Consider the following 16,693-nt stretch of genomic DNA (forward strand, 5'->3'; position numbering starts at 1 on the left):
AAAAATGTATGTGCACAAAAATCAGTGTTTGGATCATTACTGAACTTTTATGTACAACTCTTATCCTGTTATTTGCCTATTTACAACTAATAATTGCCAAATTTTTTTATAACTGGATGTTCAGGTAAACTTGCTCGCACCTCGACTAATTTTGGGGTTCTGAAGGCAATTACCAGTCATGATCCCTAATGGCCCCAAGGTTTGAAAAGTTTGGCTTCCGTAGAAATGAAACATGTACCTTAAGGAAGAACACTTATTATTTTCTTACAATCATTTGGCGAAACTCTGGGAATAATTGCCAAATTAACTTATCACCCACGACGATGGGCTAATCGTAAACCACACAACTTCGTCATATTTTTTTAGTTTGGAATTTATTTGTTTAGGTTATCGGGGAAGCAGATAATTATTTATTATCTGATAATAGAATGTTATCTTCGAGAAGATTTTCAATGTAATGATTATTTGTAACTCCCCTATTACATAGGGTGGGACCGTACATATATCATATATGGATGAAAAGGATGCTCGTTCAATAGTTTTTTTTTGATCCTATGCTCGTTCAATAGTAAAAGCTACACATTGTAGAATATCCACATGCCACATGCACTAATTTCTTGCATACCACGTACCCTCTCTCTCTCTCTCATCAAATATAGTCATTTAATTAGGACTATGTTGTTGAATTGAACCCCCACGGTGTGGTTGATTGGTCTTTCAAAATTAGTTGAGGTACACGTAAGCTGATCCGAACACTTAAATTATACAAAAACGGAACTACGTTGTTAAACAAGATAGACACCTTGATAAAAATGTCCCGTGAATCATTGAATGATGGCAATATCCAGATTAAAGTGGAGTTAAATTAGTAATCAACTTTGACGTGTGTGGAGTAGTAACTTTGAAACGACAGAATTGAAAGATCCTGGGAATTGAGCGCTTCCTCTATTTATCCCGTGGCAAAAGAACCCTCCTTACTTCTACAAGGCGTACTTAAGCTTACTTTTCAACTTCTGGCACCTTCTCACCTTACTTGATAGCACGTAGGAATGACTAGCTCTTGCCACAGAAGTCGCACTTGGGAGTAAGAAACTTATGTTAGCTCTATCCGCAAGGCACTAACTTAGGTGGTGTTCCGAACACGGGCGGAGCCAGGATTTTAGATAAGTGGAGTCGAAAATTTAAACTATGTATGATTCATTTTTTTTAGTTGCTATTTGAAAAGAACAATTAAATTAACAAGTTAATCAAAAAGTAGATATATATTAATAACAAGAACAATGAAAAGCTATTCACGTTTTGGGAATTTTTGTGGGTGGAAATTCTATTTTGACTTATCTTTTTTCTAAGTACAAAACCCTTATATATGGGTTGGGGCAAAAATGAATTTTAAAGGAGGGTCAAATGAGTAAAAATTGGGTGAAAATTATACCAATCTCTAAGAAAATTTGGGAGGCAGCGGGGTCAGCTACCCCCTCTTGACTCTTAATCCCTCCGCCCCTGTTCCAAATGAATAGTAAAAAGAAATTTTAGAAAAAGAAGGTTTTCAAACTAAAAAATGATGTGTTTATGTAAATAATTTTTCTACCAATATGGATCTTATTTGATAGATCTCTTTGAGATCTTTTAAACGGTGCAAAAAATATTAAAAAAATATTTTTCATTTTCATTCTATTTAAGCTTGAAATAATGATAATCGACAACGCAGGGCTAGGTTAATAATGATAATCGACACTCGCGAGGACCTCCAAAAAATAGAAGATTTGGAGGAGAAAGTTGTCAATACATTTCAGTGGAAGGCTTTTGCTTTCTGTGTAGGGTCGAGGTTATAAATGTTGAATTTTGGCTCGATTTTGGAGTTCGCAGCCTCCATAGTCCGGACCAAGAATCTTGGTGGTCCGAACCAGTGCTTGTTACGAGTTTTTGGAGCAATCTGTTATTTTGGCCCGGACCAGTGTACACTTGGTCCGGACTGGCGGGCACAGATCTGCGCATTTGGAGTATGTTTTTAGGGTTTTTTGGGGGCTCCAAAGCCCAATATGGTTAGGACTTGTTGGGCAACTTGTCTTTAGGTATAAACACACTTGTTATGCCTCTTTATTGGTGTGAGAGCAAATATTAGGCATTTGATTAGGGTTTGAAAGAGTTGCCTCCTTGTTTTGGCTTTTGGTAGGAGAGTTCTGCAAACTTTTTCTTTGTAGCTCTTTGAGCATTCGTATTTGATTAGTGAAGCCATTGATCAACTGCCCGTGGACTAGGCTTACATCCCAAAAGTAAGACCGAACCATGTATATCTGTTCTCCTTTTGTTTGATTTCTCTCTCTTATTCTCTCACGTTTGGTTTGTTTCACACATCTATTTTTCTTCGATTCAATATTCATAATCACTGTCTGTTTGTTTGGCTTCCGCACAACAAACTAGTATCAGAGCGTAGGTTTTTGACCTAGGCTTCGATTTGTTCCGCTTGATTCTTTGGATTTTTGATTTGGTGATTTAGGAAAATTGGGTTGAAGATGTCTGAGGAGTCGTCCAAGAAATCGGTACCAACCGGGTCTGGCACCGGTTACGCGGTAAGGTCTTTGGTTTCGAATGCTAAATTTGAAGTTGAAAATTTTGATGGGACGAACAACTTTGGTATGTGGCAGTGTGAAGTTCTGGATGTTTTAGTTCAACAAGAGTTGGATTTTGCTTTGAAGGACAAACCGGAGGACATGAGCGATAAGGATTGGGATAAGTTTAATCGTCAGGCTTGTGGTTCCATTCGGCTATGTCTCGCAAAAGATCAAAAGTATTTTGTTATGCGGGAGACGAAGGCGAAGGATCTTTGGAAGAAACTCGAGGATAGGTTCATGACCAAGAGCGTAGAGAACCGCCTCTGCTTGAAGAAGAAGCTCTTCCGTTTCCAGTTCCGTGCAGGTGGTTCTATGAACGAGCACTTGTTTGATTTTAATAAAATACTTGCTGATCTTCAGAATTTGGATGCCAATATTCTTGACGAGGATAAGGCTTTGATTTTGTTGAATTCTCTTCCTACTTCATATGATCACCTTGTTACTACTTTGTTATATGGTAAGGAAGAAATTCATTTTGAAGATGTGTCGAATTTTCTAATTAATAATGAGTATTGTTTAAGAGATAAGCAGACCCATCAGGACACATTCAGTCAGGGTTTGGTTGTAGGGAATAAGACTTGGCCCCAATCGAGTAAAGTTCCCTCTTTTGCGAATACAACGGGTATTGCAAAAGACGAGTGTGCCTACTGTCACAACAAATGTCATTAGAAAAGGGATTGTCCTCTCTTAAGGAGTAAGAAGGACTCCAATTCCAATTATGCTTCTGACGAGGATGATGATTTGAAAGCTTTGGTGAATCTCATGCCTGTTAGCCACTCGAGGGAATCGAAATGGATTTTGGATTCTGGTTGTGGTTGTCATGTGTGTCCCAATAGGGATTTGTTCTCTAGCTTGAAAGAGTTAGATGGCAGTGATATTCTTGTGGGTAATGGCCATGCTTGCAAGACTTTGGGGATGGGTACAATCAGCTTGGTTATGCATGATGGATTCATTTGGACATTGGATAGCGTTCGGTATGTACCGAGCATGAAATATAATCTCATCTCTCTGGGTGCCTTAGAGTCCGCAGGTTCGGTGATCACTTGGAAGAGTGGAGCTCTAAGGGTTTCATTTGGCATTCCGGCTGTGATGGAGGGCGTTAGGCACAATAATCTGTATTTTCTTGAAGGGAGTACAGTGTTGGGTGGAGCAACCACTGGCGCTTTGGATATAGGGGAATATGTTTTGGATACTACCGCTTTGGTGCAAGAATGCTTTGATGATTTGGGGAAGCAATCTGGGGTTCGTTTTGGGGAGCATTGTGCTTTGGAGAAGCAACTTGGAGTCAAGTTTGGAATGGCAGTCGATTGCTTCACTGGAGCACTTGACTTTGTTTGGGGGTCTGCTTTGGTGAATGTTGATTCTCTTGAAGGTACGTATCAATCTGGTTTGTTAGTCGATTTTCATTCTCACTCCTATTGGATCTATACTTCGGATTTTGGTTTTGGGAATTTGTTTGGGTATTTTCTGCTGGTGTAGTTATATCATCTGAAGACTAACTTGGGTTTCAACGACAAGTTGAAATATTGGTCCTTGGTATTTAGGACTGCAGGTTTGAAGACTTTGGTTTATGGGGTTAAGTTCAAACATGGTTTGGACTTAATCCGCCTTCCACTCGTTTGAGCGCCCTTCGGGGTGCACGCGCCTTAGGGCGCGGGTTTGAGACAACCTTGGAGACGGTTTGGTTCTTTTGCGTCTTGGGGTTGACTCTTGGTTTGGTTAGGTTCTTTGGTTTGGTTTTGGATTTGGATTTAGCTATTGGAACTTGGATTGGAGTTGTTGCAACTTTGTTTTTGGTTCTGAAGATTGCTCGAAGCTTCAGAAATTGGTTTAAGGTTGTTCCGATGCTTGGTTTGTTTTGGGTTCATCTGCAGTTTGGTGATCGGTTTGGTTTGTTCATTGAGGACTTGGTTGCTTCCTTAGATTTGATTCGTCCTCTCTTTGACTCTCTTTTGGTTCGAGCTTTTAGAGAGAGTTTGGTCTGTGGCAGTTCGATTTGACTTTGGTTTTGGCTTCACTTGGTAGTTGTGTTTGAATATCTCGTCGAGGTGGAGATTTGTTGAATTTCAGCTCGATTTTGAAGTTCGCAGCCTCCATGGTTCGGACCAAGAGTCTTGGTGGTCCGAACCAGCGCTTGTTATGCGTTTTTGGAGCAATCTGTTATTTTGGCCCGGACTAGCGTATACTTGGTCCAGACAAGTGGACACAGATCTGCAAGTTTGGAGTCTATTTTTAGGGTTTTTGGGAGGCTCCAAAGCCCAATATGGTTAGGACTTGTTAGACAGCTTGTCTTTAGGTATAAATACACTTGTTATGCCTCTTTATTGGTGTGAAAGCAAATATTAGGCATTTGATTAGGGTTTGAGAGAGTTGCTCCCTTGTTTTGGCTTTTGGTAAGAGAGTTCTGCAAACTTCTTCTTTGTAGCTCTTTGAGCATTCGTATTTGATTAGTAAAGCCATCGATCAACTGCCCGTGGACTAGGTTTACATCCTAAAAGTAAGACCGAACCATGTATATCTGTTCTCTTTTTGTTTGATTTCTCTCTCTCCTTCTCTCACGTTTGGTTTGTTTCACACATCTATTTTTCTTCGATTCAATATTCATAATCACTATTTGTTTGTTCGGCTTCCGCACAACAATAAACGACGTCAGGTCGAACGATTGTACAAGCTATGGGCCGAACAGGAGTAGAACACTGTAACTTGTTTGGGCCGTGACAGGCTGGGCCAAGTGCTTTGAGCCCGTCTGCGAAACAGCGGGCGTGACGCCATGTGGCCGAATGGCGTTGGTCCGGCTAGACCCGACCCATAGGGACACTCGACCCTTGTCGGCACCACATGGATGCATGCTAGAACGACATTGCCCGGCCAGCCTCGTGGCGGAGACCGACGTGGCGCTCGGCAAACGTAATGCACAACGTCATTGAGAGAGACCCAAGATGGTTACGAGATGACGAGATGACATAACGCGTGTGAATTGTTATCAGAGCACGTCGACGAGGGTCCTTGGAGGATGAAATCAACTTTTATTGGAGTGATGGGCATATTCTGGTACCAATAGTTATCAGCATTGAAACAATTCTTCACAATGACCTCTTTAAAGGTACTCTAGTATTTAATTCCATGTGTAAAGCAAAGGCTGCCCATCATTGGATTGGAAGAAAAAGACTAGAAAAGGAGAACATAAAAATCATCATTCATTTTTTTGGGTGTTAGCTATTTGGCTTTTTCTATTTGTTTTTCTCAACACCAAAAGCCCCACCTGCCTATATTTAAGGAGGGGACTGTGATGGGAATTCATCAATTTTCTTTTTGATGAGATTGGCTTATTCACGGTCCATGAATAAGCCATTTGCAGAACTGAAACGATCACAGTCGTTCGTTTTGGCATTGGACAGCTCCGAATTACTTCCTCGGAAAACTTTCATTAAAATTCTGACCGTCCAATTGCTGAAACCGACGGCCGCGATGCACCTCCGTAAACAACTATTCACGAAAACAGACGGAAGTTTTTCTCTTCCGTTTTATATTAGTCACTGTCATCATCATAAGTAGATAGGTTCATCAACCATACTAATTGGCTTATTTGAACAAAAAAAAAGCCAATGGCTTAAGTGGGATGACCTTAGAGCAGAATGGGCTAAAGAATTCAAACTTTCCATTACGCAAGTGATTAATTTAACATTCAGTACTTTTACTAGAGCCGTTGTGATTCATGAGTCTGCTGAATTCACAGCCTCTTCCAAAGGTGAGATTGATACATCAGGAATTTGTTGAGGTGCACGTAAGATAATCTGAAAACACTAAGCTATTGAAAAGAATATGCTATTACTATGGTAGCGGACGCCTTGACCGTCACTAAAAAAAAATAAAAAAAATGAGGCAGTTGGTATTTATTTAACCACACTTTTGCCATATGACTTCAAAGTAATAGGCTATTCAGAGCAAGTGCACTCGTTGATGTCAAAATAACTTTGTCGAAGTCATTATCTAGATTGCTAGTGTAAGAAAGTCAAAAAAACAAAAGAAATAGCAATCCTGCCGCACCGGTTTAGTGATATTTTGGAATAATCTCAAATCCAAACCATTGAATAACACCCATCTCATTTTTGTTGATGCAAATCCAATGGCTTGGATGATCTGGCAAGTTTGACAAGTGCCAAAATTGTTGCCGAACTTGCCAGGATTGCCAAAATACGGAATATACTTGGCGTAAGGGTGGAGAGAGTTTTGCCATTCTGTCCAAATTTTAACTTCAGACATGAAATTCGATACAAGATGGACTTGCTCGAGTCGGAATATAGCCAAGCACTCCAGTGATGATTTTACTTTCTCATGATTGATTATGCCGTTGTACTTGTACCTATTGGTTCGGAAGTTGAAGGAAACGTCCAAGCACCCGTGTGTTTGGAAAGCTCTTTTGGGTACATCACTGGAGTACACTGCATCAGAGTAATCCTATTCTAATTTTAATTTTTTTCAAGATGGTAGGAGTTGCATTATAGCATATACAACCGAGTACAACGAAGTTAGATATCGTCCAAGGGGAGCAAATAACCAAACAACAGGCCTAGTTACCCAAGATATATCACCCAGCCTCACAACCAGGCTTTGCCAGCGAATCGGTTATGACCGACTTCCAAACAAAGAGAGCAACAATCCCTCAACTGCGGCAAAAACAACCAAACAACACCAGAAACCCCCACAGGGGAGGGACAACTCCCATTAATGGGAGAGAACCTCACCAACAAAATCCAAAACAAACAAAACAGGAAAAATAAAAACCCGGTGGAGGACGTTTTCGCCGGAAGCTGTCACATCGGATTCGTCGGCTTATTCGCCGGAAGAGCAAAGCCAAACCATCCCTGCTTCAAATCTTCACCAGATCGGTCCCAGCAAGGCCAAACAAGTGGACGACGAGGCGAGGAGGCGAAGAAGAGGGAGGCCGGAGGGAGGGGGGAGGTGGACGTGAGAAGCGGCTGCCACCCCGACTGATAGGCGCTTAAATGTTCATATAAGCGCCCCTTAATTTATCCTCGCTAAGTTCATTTATATTATTACTCAGTGCTTAATGCTTGTTTTTGTGTTTTAGGTACTTAGAGGTTTTAACATTCTAATGGACCTTATGAATACTCCTGCAGTGCATGTGTTTTTGGAAGTGAATGTGTAACAGAATACAATTTGAGTACTTGTCTTGGTGGCCCAAGAATTGTAGTATTTTTTTATTTTGACTGAGACTTGGACTAAGAAAAGAAAAGAGGAAAAAAGAATTGGCCCAAGCCAGTTCTCGGCAATGGGCATGGCCCACAATGTTTGGAAAATGGGGGCCCTCCAAGCTATTCACGGCAATGGGAATTAATTGCCCACAGCTTTGACATATGCAGTGGAACAAATAGGGTTACTGGGGATTTGGGAGGCCACGCATGCAAGGCACGACGAAAAATATAAGTCGGCTAGAGGGGTTATAAAAGGAGACGAGAACAGTGGGCGAGATATGCACGCCATCAGAGAACGAAAAAGCTGTGATCGAGAGCTGTGCAGAACCGGTTTCGACAGTCAATCACGGTGGAAAACAGAAGCAATATTGTGATGAGTTCCACCCCGATATCCGGCTAAACTCGTTTCTAGGGTATAGACGAAGCTCGAATTCTGAGTCACGATTTCTATGTTTTGATTTAGTGTTTTTATTATTCGAATCGTGGTTGTATGACTTGAGGATTACTTGCGGTACTAATTTTCTCTATCAAATTTTGTGTATGATTTTCTAGATTTTTATGCACGTTCATACAACGGTTCTTAATTGTTTGTGATAACTGAGTAAGATGGGTTATACTCTGTAAGACGCGCCGTGCTATTAGACGATCCGTGCCATAGAGACGGGTCGTACTAGTAAGACGGTTCGTGCTAGGCGGCGATACCCCATGCTATTAGGTGATTCATAAATATCTTTAGGCGATACTGTGAGGGCCTGCAAACGATATCCGGATTGATTCGAATAATTAACCTTTATCATCGCATAAATATTGTTACAATTGGTCGAGTGGATTCGAAACCCTAAATATTTTCTCTCATAAACTCTTTTTACTTTTTAATCGCTTTACATTAATTTATTCTGCGTAATTTTAAGAAATCAAACCATCAAATCCTTTTTCGAATTAATTTAGAAATCAATTGAAGCAATCGCAATTTAGCCTTCATAATCCCTTCATAATCTCTGAGGACGATACTCGGAGTACTTACCGCTATTTTTTAGATAGTAGTAATTATTCTGTTTTATTAATTATTTTTGATACGAAAACGACACGATCACCCACCCCCGAGGTAACCCTAGAAGGAGGAAAAGTTTTAGAGAGAGGCTCTCAAAGTACAGAGAGAGAGGTTGAAGAAGTGGCAGAGTTATAGTTGAATGTCTTGGCAACTTTCAATCTCACCTTTGTCAGAGTGATCCTATTTGAAAAGGACAATTTTGGGTCATCTGAATTGAAGATGCAAAATTCCTCCTTCACACGACATCAAGCGCAATCGATCAAATACTAAAACGGGCAAGCCATTGTACAGATCTCTTGGCAAGAATGGGAGCGGAGGAACAACAGGAGGATCATGAATCGGGTGGTGTGCGAGGAATTGCCACCCTCCGTGCGACCCTTTGTTTTTGGAAGTGCAGTCGGAGTTGTCCATCTTACGGATTTAACCATAGGATTGGCTCGTGAATTGTCTTTTTATCGTCCTGCTAGACTCTGTGTTCATTTCCAAAGTAGTGAAAAATTAAACGGTGATGTTTCCATCACTGTTTTACCATGGCAATTTTCTTATTTTTTAAGTTATGTATAGATTGCTAGCTATTAGTACTCCATATGATATCTGGGTCAGCTGGGCTTCAAATTGTTTTAGAACATCCCATTTCTATCGTTTTGTATACAAGCAGTATCCTGCTATTTTATTTCGCATTTCTCTGTCTTGGTTCCAATGAGTAGTAGGTGGTATTGTCACCATATGTTTATTCTTTGTTTCAGAGTTATTTATTTTGGGAACCAAGGCATATTTAACTTTAAAGAGGTCATGGATTCAAGGCGTGCTATTGACGCCCTCTCGAATGTTGCATCCCGATTGGCTTGCCTGCTGGTCTTCTTGGTGTTGGTAGTAACTATGGCTATTCGGAGTAGACACAGTGTGCCTGTAACATAGCCCGGCGTTGAACCTGTAGGGGAGGAGCTTGTTGGTAGTAACTATGCCGTCTTTGTTTCGAATCGGATAAATCGGTCATTTGCCATTTATGCCGATGGGGTAATGTTTGTTTCAACAGTTCAATTTACAGTTCAAAAAATGAGTGCAAACTGAGGGAGGTTAAAGGTTATTCTAGTTGCAGTTGATCCCGGGACGATGATATCCAAGCAATCCCTGCTTGTGATCGATACTGCTGGTATTTTAATTATACCTCTGAAATGAAACAACCTACCTTATTAGCAAAAAGAAGTAGCCAAAACAACATGAAAGACTTGGATCCGAACTACTTGGGTTAAAAAGTAGACTCAACAAGCTTTCTAACGGTTCAAACTTTGCGAAAATCGGAGTTCGGAAGTGTTCGGGAGAAGCCCGCAAAATTTGACAAATTTTTGATCTTCAATGCGCCTGAGGCGCATCTTATTGCGCCCGGGGCGCACGAAATGGCGCCTAGGCGCGAAACTCTATAATTTGTCAAACTTTCCAGTCTTGCTCCGGACACTCTCGAACTCCGATTTTCGCAAGGTTTAAACCGTTAGAAAGCTTGTTAAGTCTATTTTCTAACCCAAGTAATTTTGATCCAAAGTTATTTGTACCTAAAAAGATGTGACTATTTTACCTTCAGTGAGTAAAAAAATAAATCATTCTGTAAAACGTTTGTATCTCCTTTATTTTAAACCAGACTGAAACCTATTTTATATCGATAAAGAGGGTATTCGAAGTATTAAAATATGGTTGTATCGAACCATAAAAATAATAGATTTTAGTTTATAAAAAGTTGGTCGAAAGTAGACTAATTCAAAGATTGTCGGAGCCACTGAGGCTAAAACACATTTTCACCTCCTCTCAACTCATTCTAAGCTGCATTCGATACTTCCTTCTAGCTCTAAGGTACTCTTTTATTTCTTAAGAGTTCTAGAGAATTCATAAGGCTTTCCACAATTCATCGAAGCACATAAAAACTGCTTAATCATCGGGATAATCCTAAGAAGTACGCTTGACAGGGCTTTTACATTTAAACCCCCAAATTTTGGTGTCCATACCACCACTGTTTTGCGGGCGTGACTCTTGGGAAAATGTTTTTGGAGTTCTATAAATAATAGAGGACCATCCACATTGGTTTTAATGCATTTTAAGTTCTATCTTCTCTATCTCCTTTATTTTATACGGGCAATTCAATTCATACTTGGCATCCATGTTTTCCACCGATAGTGTAGCGTAGAGACAAACTGTAAGATTCGTCAGTTGTATCTTGCAATTGTATTCAGCCGTTAGAACTTATATGAAAGGAAGCAAACATGGCCGTAGGACAAATGTCGTGCTTCTCATCCATCTCACAGACTATTTCTCCCCACTCTACTTGTCTAAGTAGTATCTTTGATTATTTGAGTTCATGATTTTAGTGTTTCTTGTCATTTCTGATTGTTAGTGTTTTATGATTATGATGGAATAAATCCCCAACAATCTAAAGCCATTCGATTCCTTTATTAAGAAGAGTCTCTGATACATATAACAAAAATAGAGAAATGGTTCTAAACGTATTCTGTGGCCTTGAACCTATAGGGAGGAGCTTCTTTGGTCACGTCCAAAAAAGATTGCTATCTCCCCGACCTACCTTATTAGCAAAAAGAAGTAGCCAAAACAACATGAAAGACTTGCCGCGTCTCTGTTTCCAATCGGATAAATTGGTCATTCGCCACTTGGCCGGTGGGGTAATGTTTGTTTGAACAGTTCAATTTGTGAAATGTTGCACAGCCAAAACATATGAGTGAAATCTGAGGGAGGTTAAAGGTTATTCTAGTTGCAGTTGATCCAGGGACGATGGTATCCAAGCAATCCCTACTTGTGATACTACAGCTGGTATTTTAATTATACCTCTGAAATGAAACAAGTTAAACCCTACCACACATGATTAAGCATTGGAAGTTGTTTAGAAAATCTCAAGACAATTAAGTCTTGTTTTTTCCCCCTCACCCAAAAGGATACCAAAGACCCCGTTTGTTGGATCGGATATGAGCTTTGAATTGGATTATTCAAGAAGGATACATTTATTTGGTTAAAATTCTTACAGTTTGACGACTTAACATGCATCGGGTATATAATCACACAAAGTACATTATATACAAAACCATGGGGTGTGTGTGATTCTTAATTTCATCTCAATCATCCGATATGATTATACACACCTAACGAGATGATATATCTATTCACTATTTGTCCCGTCGAACAGACTTCACTATCAGTTCTTTCAAACGAATGGGTTCTTAAATGTTTGTGTTGTGCTGATCACAATAATGAGAGGGGAATATTCCTGACTTGCAGGCACGAAGAAAACTGTGTGCATGAACCTCAGGCAACTCATATATGCTTACCAAATTCTCAGCACAGAATATATTGGCCTTGTTACTATTTTTTCCTTAAATTATGATTAGCTGTAAAACAGTGAATAAATAAACAAAATAACTTGTTATACCACTCATCTGGATGAAGTCTCAATTGCACAAGAAAATGAAATGCAATAATTTCAATCCGACATTTATCCTTTCCCATTTGCTACAATCTGTTTTTCTCTTTAAAGGGTTGACGAGTTTTGTAACGACCCAATCCAACTGCCATGGACTCCCTCTCGGCCTTCGGCTTGAACATTTGGCCTTAAAGGGTATACCTAAGAAGGTGATTTGTAGCCCTAGGTGGTTGTGAAATATACCAAGTGAGGCTCTAGCTCCCAACAAATGTGGGACAAGCACTTCCCCCCAATCTGGGGTGTTACAAGTTTTCCCCCTCCTAACATTTTCCGTTGCACTTTGTACCTACAAAAGCACATTTGTGGTTGCCCTCTTAGTGTTCTTCCACAGTAGTCTATGGGGAATTTTGGTATCTAGATTTGAACCTCTTTGCCTATACTGGTTTTTCTTTGATTTTTTTTCCTCATAACACTGTGTCCAAACTAGCTTACGTACCTAAAATCAACAACTGGTCATCCCTCTTGAGTTTATCACATCGACTATGAATCGGCCAAAGCCAATTCATGGGAGGATGTATAATACTAAGCAAAGTCAAATCATCCTTTTTGGCAGACGGTAGGATGTTAGTATGGTAGTTGAGTTAGATTACTACAAGGGGTATCAACATGTCGATCTCTCAGCTCGAACCCAGAACCTCCCAGCACCAAAGTACTAGTACACGACCAACTAAGCTAGGAGCCCTGGTCTACATCGTTCGGACTAGCTTTTCGTGATGTGCTAAACTTGTGTTGCCAATTTGTTGGACTTACTGGTAAGGGAATATTGCTGCAATCAGTTGAACACATTATACTTTGTAGACCCTATTCTATAATCATAATATCAAACTCAGAAGATTTTGCTCCAACGACAAAACTGGCCGGCTTTCAAGGGCCCAAGGAATCCTAATCACTCTCCCAACATTTTTTTAATCTGTTAAAACCCCCAATAAGGGAGAAGACTTTTGGCTTCAAAAATATTGAATTTGTCAACAAAGTTCTGTGACCCACGTCTGTTTTTTTGCCTCCTTTCATTTTGAGGTTCAGGGGAAACTATACAATGTCCTAACGAAAGGGTGGTGGCCACCACACCCCACCCCACGCGTAAGTGTGAAACGGTTATGGGAGGGGCTGTAGTCTTGAGACCACCTCAACTACACACATAAGCGTTTGAAACGATTGTGAAAGGGGCTCTAGAGATTAGTCTGAGGTCCGCCCAAGTTGGCCCGGGACACCCTACGATACCCATCAAGAAAAATAGGGTGGTGGCCATTTTGTCATTATAGATACCATCCATGCCTTTTGAGCCATCAGTAGTTCTATATGCTTTTCCCCTCCTCAATATCAATCATGTGTCTCCCTTTCTAAACAGCAGCATTTCTTTGTTTATGCTTTGAATGATCTGGCAGAATCTTTGCTTAGAGTATAATTAACCTCCTTTGTGTTTGTTTCCTTCCATTTTCGAGCTCTCGAACGTGATTTCTCTGCCTTTTTCCACTCGTCTCTAAAAACCGCAAGAATGGGGAGGCAACCTTGTTGTGACAAGGTAGGGTTGAAGAGAGGTCCATGGGCCATTGAGGAAGATCACAAGCTCATGAACTTCATCCTCAACAACGGTATCCTTTGTTGGCGGACGGTTCCTAAGCTTGCAGGTGAACAAATCAATAAAGCCTCCTTCCTGTCGACACAGAATCATCTGTCCCTTGAAATCTTTGTTGTCTTGCACTAATGACTCAAAGCCACATGATCTTACCTTGAATTCACGTATTTAGAGATTCTCGCTATATTATGTGGTTAGAAGTTCATTACGAGATGATTTTTTAGGTTGCCTAAAATAATTTTGCATTGGTGGTAATGAAGGTTTGCAAAGATGTGGAAAGAGTTGCAGACTACGATGGATTAATTATCTAAGACCGGACCTAAAAAGAGGGGCACTATCAGAAGCCGAAGAGGATCAGATTATACAACTCCATGCCCGTCTTGGTAACAGGTCTTAATTTGTAGCCAACACCGCACTTATTAATCTAATGTCCTTATGAAATCTTTCGTAATTTAGTTTGTTAATTATCCTAACCCGACTTAAAATCTTTTCTAGGTGGTCTAAAATAGCCTCGCATTTTCCTGGCCGCACGGACAATGAAATCAAGAACCGCTGGAACACTAGAATCAAGAAAAGGTTAAAGCTCCTTGGAGTGGACCTTGTGTCCCACAAACCAATTGAGCAACAAGAAGATGAAGAAAAAACCGAGGCGATCCCAACATCGAATTCATCGACGCAACGAGAGGGAAGCTTGGGAGTTCCATTCATGATCATGGAGAAACATACAAAGAATGAGGAGAAACAATTAACTGAAGGTGACATGAACTTGGATGAAACAAGTGAACTTTTACATGGTTATGAAATGGTGAGTTTGGATGCTGGGTTGTGGATGAACCAAGGAGCTACTAATCCCAGTTCTTGCAGCCCTTCATTCTCTTTGGAAGAGTCTCTTAACCCTTCAATGGGTGAATCCAATCCTATTCAACAATGGGTTGATTCCATGCTATCATGTGATGGTTTCAACCAACTAGAAGAAGTGTTGTTGTTTTTGAAGAATTGCCAATAAATCAACCTTTTCTTTTTTTTTTCTTTTTTGGTAATGCAGGGTGTCTTGGCCCAATTTGTCTCCACTCTTATTATATTCGTATGGGCGTAGTCAGTTGATCAAAACTTGAGCCAAAAAAAGTGTACTGTAAATTGTTTTTTACTCTGATTTTGAGTACTTTTGTTCTAGCAAACCCCATTTAATTTCTAATTTCAACTTCTTACATGTTCTTCATGCTTTGTGATCAATGCATGATATTTGGATTCTCCTAGTTGTATTTATATCTTTTGTGACTGTATATATATATTTCTTTGGTATTTTATACTTGCATGGAGGTTCATTCGAGGACAAGCAAGGCCACTTCTCTTTATCTAATAAAAAACTAAGGTTCTGTAATACAGCTACTTTAGGCACACTATATATATATATCAAAGCAACAAAAGTGGGAATCATGCAAAAAAGGCGGTCCCTTTCAGCACATAGACAATTTTACTCACTTCTAGTGAAGAGGTTAATTCTCGTGACTCGTATTCTATTACTTTTATTGGATATAGCTAGACAATTTTTCTCACTTCTAGTGAAGAGGTTAATTCTCGTGACTCTTATTCAATTAATAATTTTATTGGATAGCTAGACAATTTTTCTCACTTCTAGTGAAGAGGTTACTACTATAGTCACTAGTATAAAGTGCAAAATTAGCCAGCTAGAGGCAATTACTACAACTCCTTTCAGTGTTATTGTCCTTGCTAGTTCGGCAGTCTTGTGCTCGTCGTTGTGTTGTACATTTACGTACAATGTTTGCACCACTTGATATTGCAGTACCATAAGTTGAACTCATGGAACTAAATTTGTCAGAGTGGTAATCCTTCCTATAGATGATTGTAATGACCTAGCTAGTCGTGAATACAATTGCTTCTTGAACCAGTTGCATTTGGATTCCTAGCAGTTCAAACACCATTTTCCATAGCAAATCCTCTAAGGTTTCACTAAGCAACAAACTGTAGATACGTAGACAGATATAAATGAGCAGGAGAGAAGAGGAACCAAAAAAAAAAAAAAAGGAGTACCGCAAGAGAGCAAAAAGGATCAATTGTGCAGGAGATCTAGCTCTACCCGGGGTATCATACATGGATTTATGATGCTTAGTTAAACCTCTCTAACCTTTACTACAACCACTTGAGACTATGCTATGTATCATTTCTCACCCCAGAAAAAATCTAATTAGTCTGAAAATACAAAAGAGCATATTCTCCTTTGGAAGGCCTCTGCAACAAATTAACAGCAAGTTTTACAAAACCCTCATGACATTAACACCCAATAAGTAACATCATTTACATAAGGTTGCATGTTTACAGGTATTCGCTTTGACAACATCTTGGAAATTGAATGCTTCATTCTATTCTCCTCTGGACAAACAAGCAAGCACTGAATTCTTCATTAAGTTCAGAATCAACTGAGAGCATCAAAAAAGCATAAGGGAATGCCATTACTCTTAGGAGAATATAGATGCAGAACTGCTTCCGCAGGGGAAAACACGTCTTTTCTAAGGACCGATTTAGAATTCTACTTACACAAATCTAAACTAGAACCTAGAACGGCTTCGGCTGGGAAAAGCTCATCCCTTCTTAGGACTGCCTCAGAACTACCAACAGAAAAGCTAAACAAGAGTATTGTGCTATGTCAAGTATTTTCTTGTGCATATCTCACAGGTTGTAGGTTTGCGCATAGGTTTATGCATCAAAACCGAAAAATTAAAAATTTGCCACACATGTTAA

General features: G+C 39.9%; 1 protein-coding gene across 1 annotated transcript; it reads left to right on the forward strand.

The window, feature by feature from the left end:
- The first annotated feature begins 13,593 nt into the window (after nt 1-13,593).
- On the forward strand, nt 13,594-15,142 carry LOC131303673 (myb-related protein 315-like). Its single transcript, XM_058330655.1, has 3 exons — nt 13,594-13,985; nt 14,194-14,323; nt 14,429-15,142. Exons 1-3 carry the CDS (start codon nt 13,853-13,855, stop codon nt 14,937-14,939), a joined length of 774 nt encoding a protein of 257 aa, XP_058186638.1. The 5' UTR covers nt 13,594-13,852; the 3' UTR covers nt 14,940-15,142.
- The last annotated feature ends 1,551 nt before the right edge of the window (nt 15,143-16,693 follow it).

Source organism: Rhododendron vialii, chromosome 10a, assembly GCF_030253575.1.
Source record: "Rhododendron vialii isolate Sample 1 chromosome 10a, ASM3025357v1".
Classification (NCBI taxonomy): Eukaryota; Viridiplantae; Streptophyta; class Magnoliopsida; order Ericales; family Ericaceae; genus Rhododendron; species Rhododendron vialii.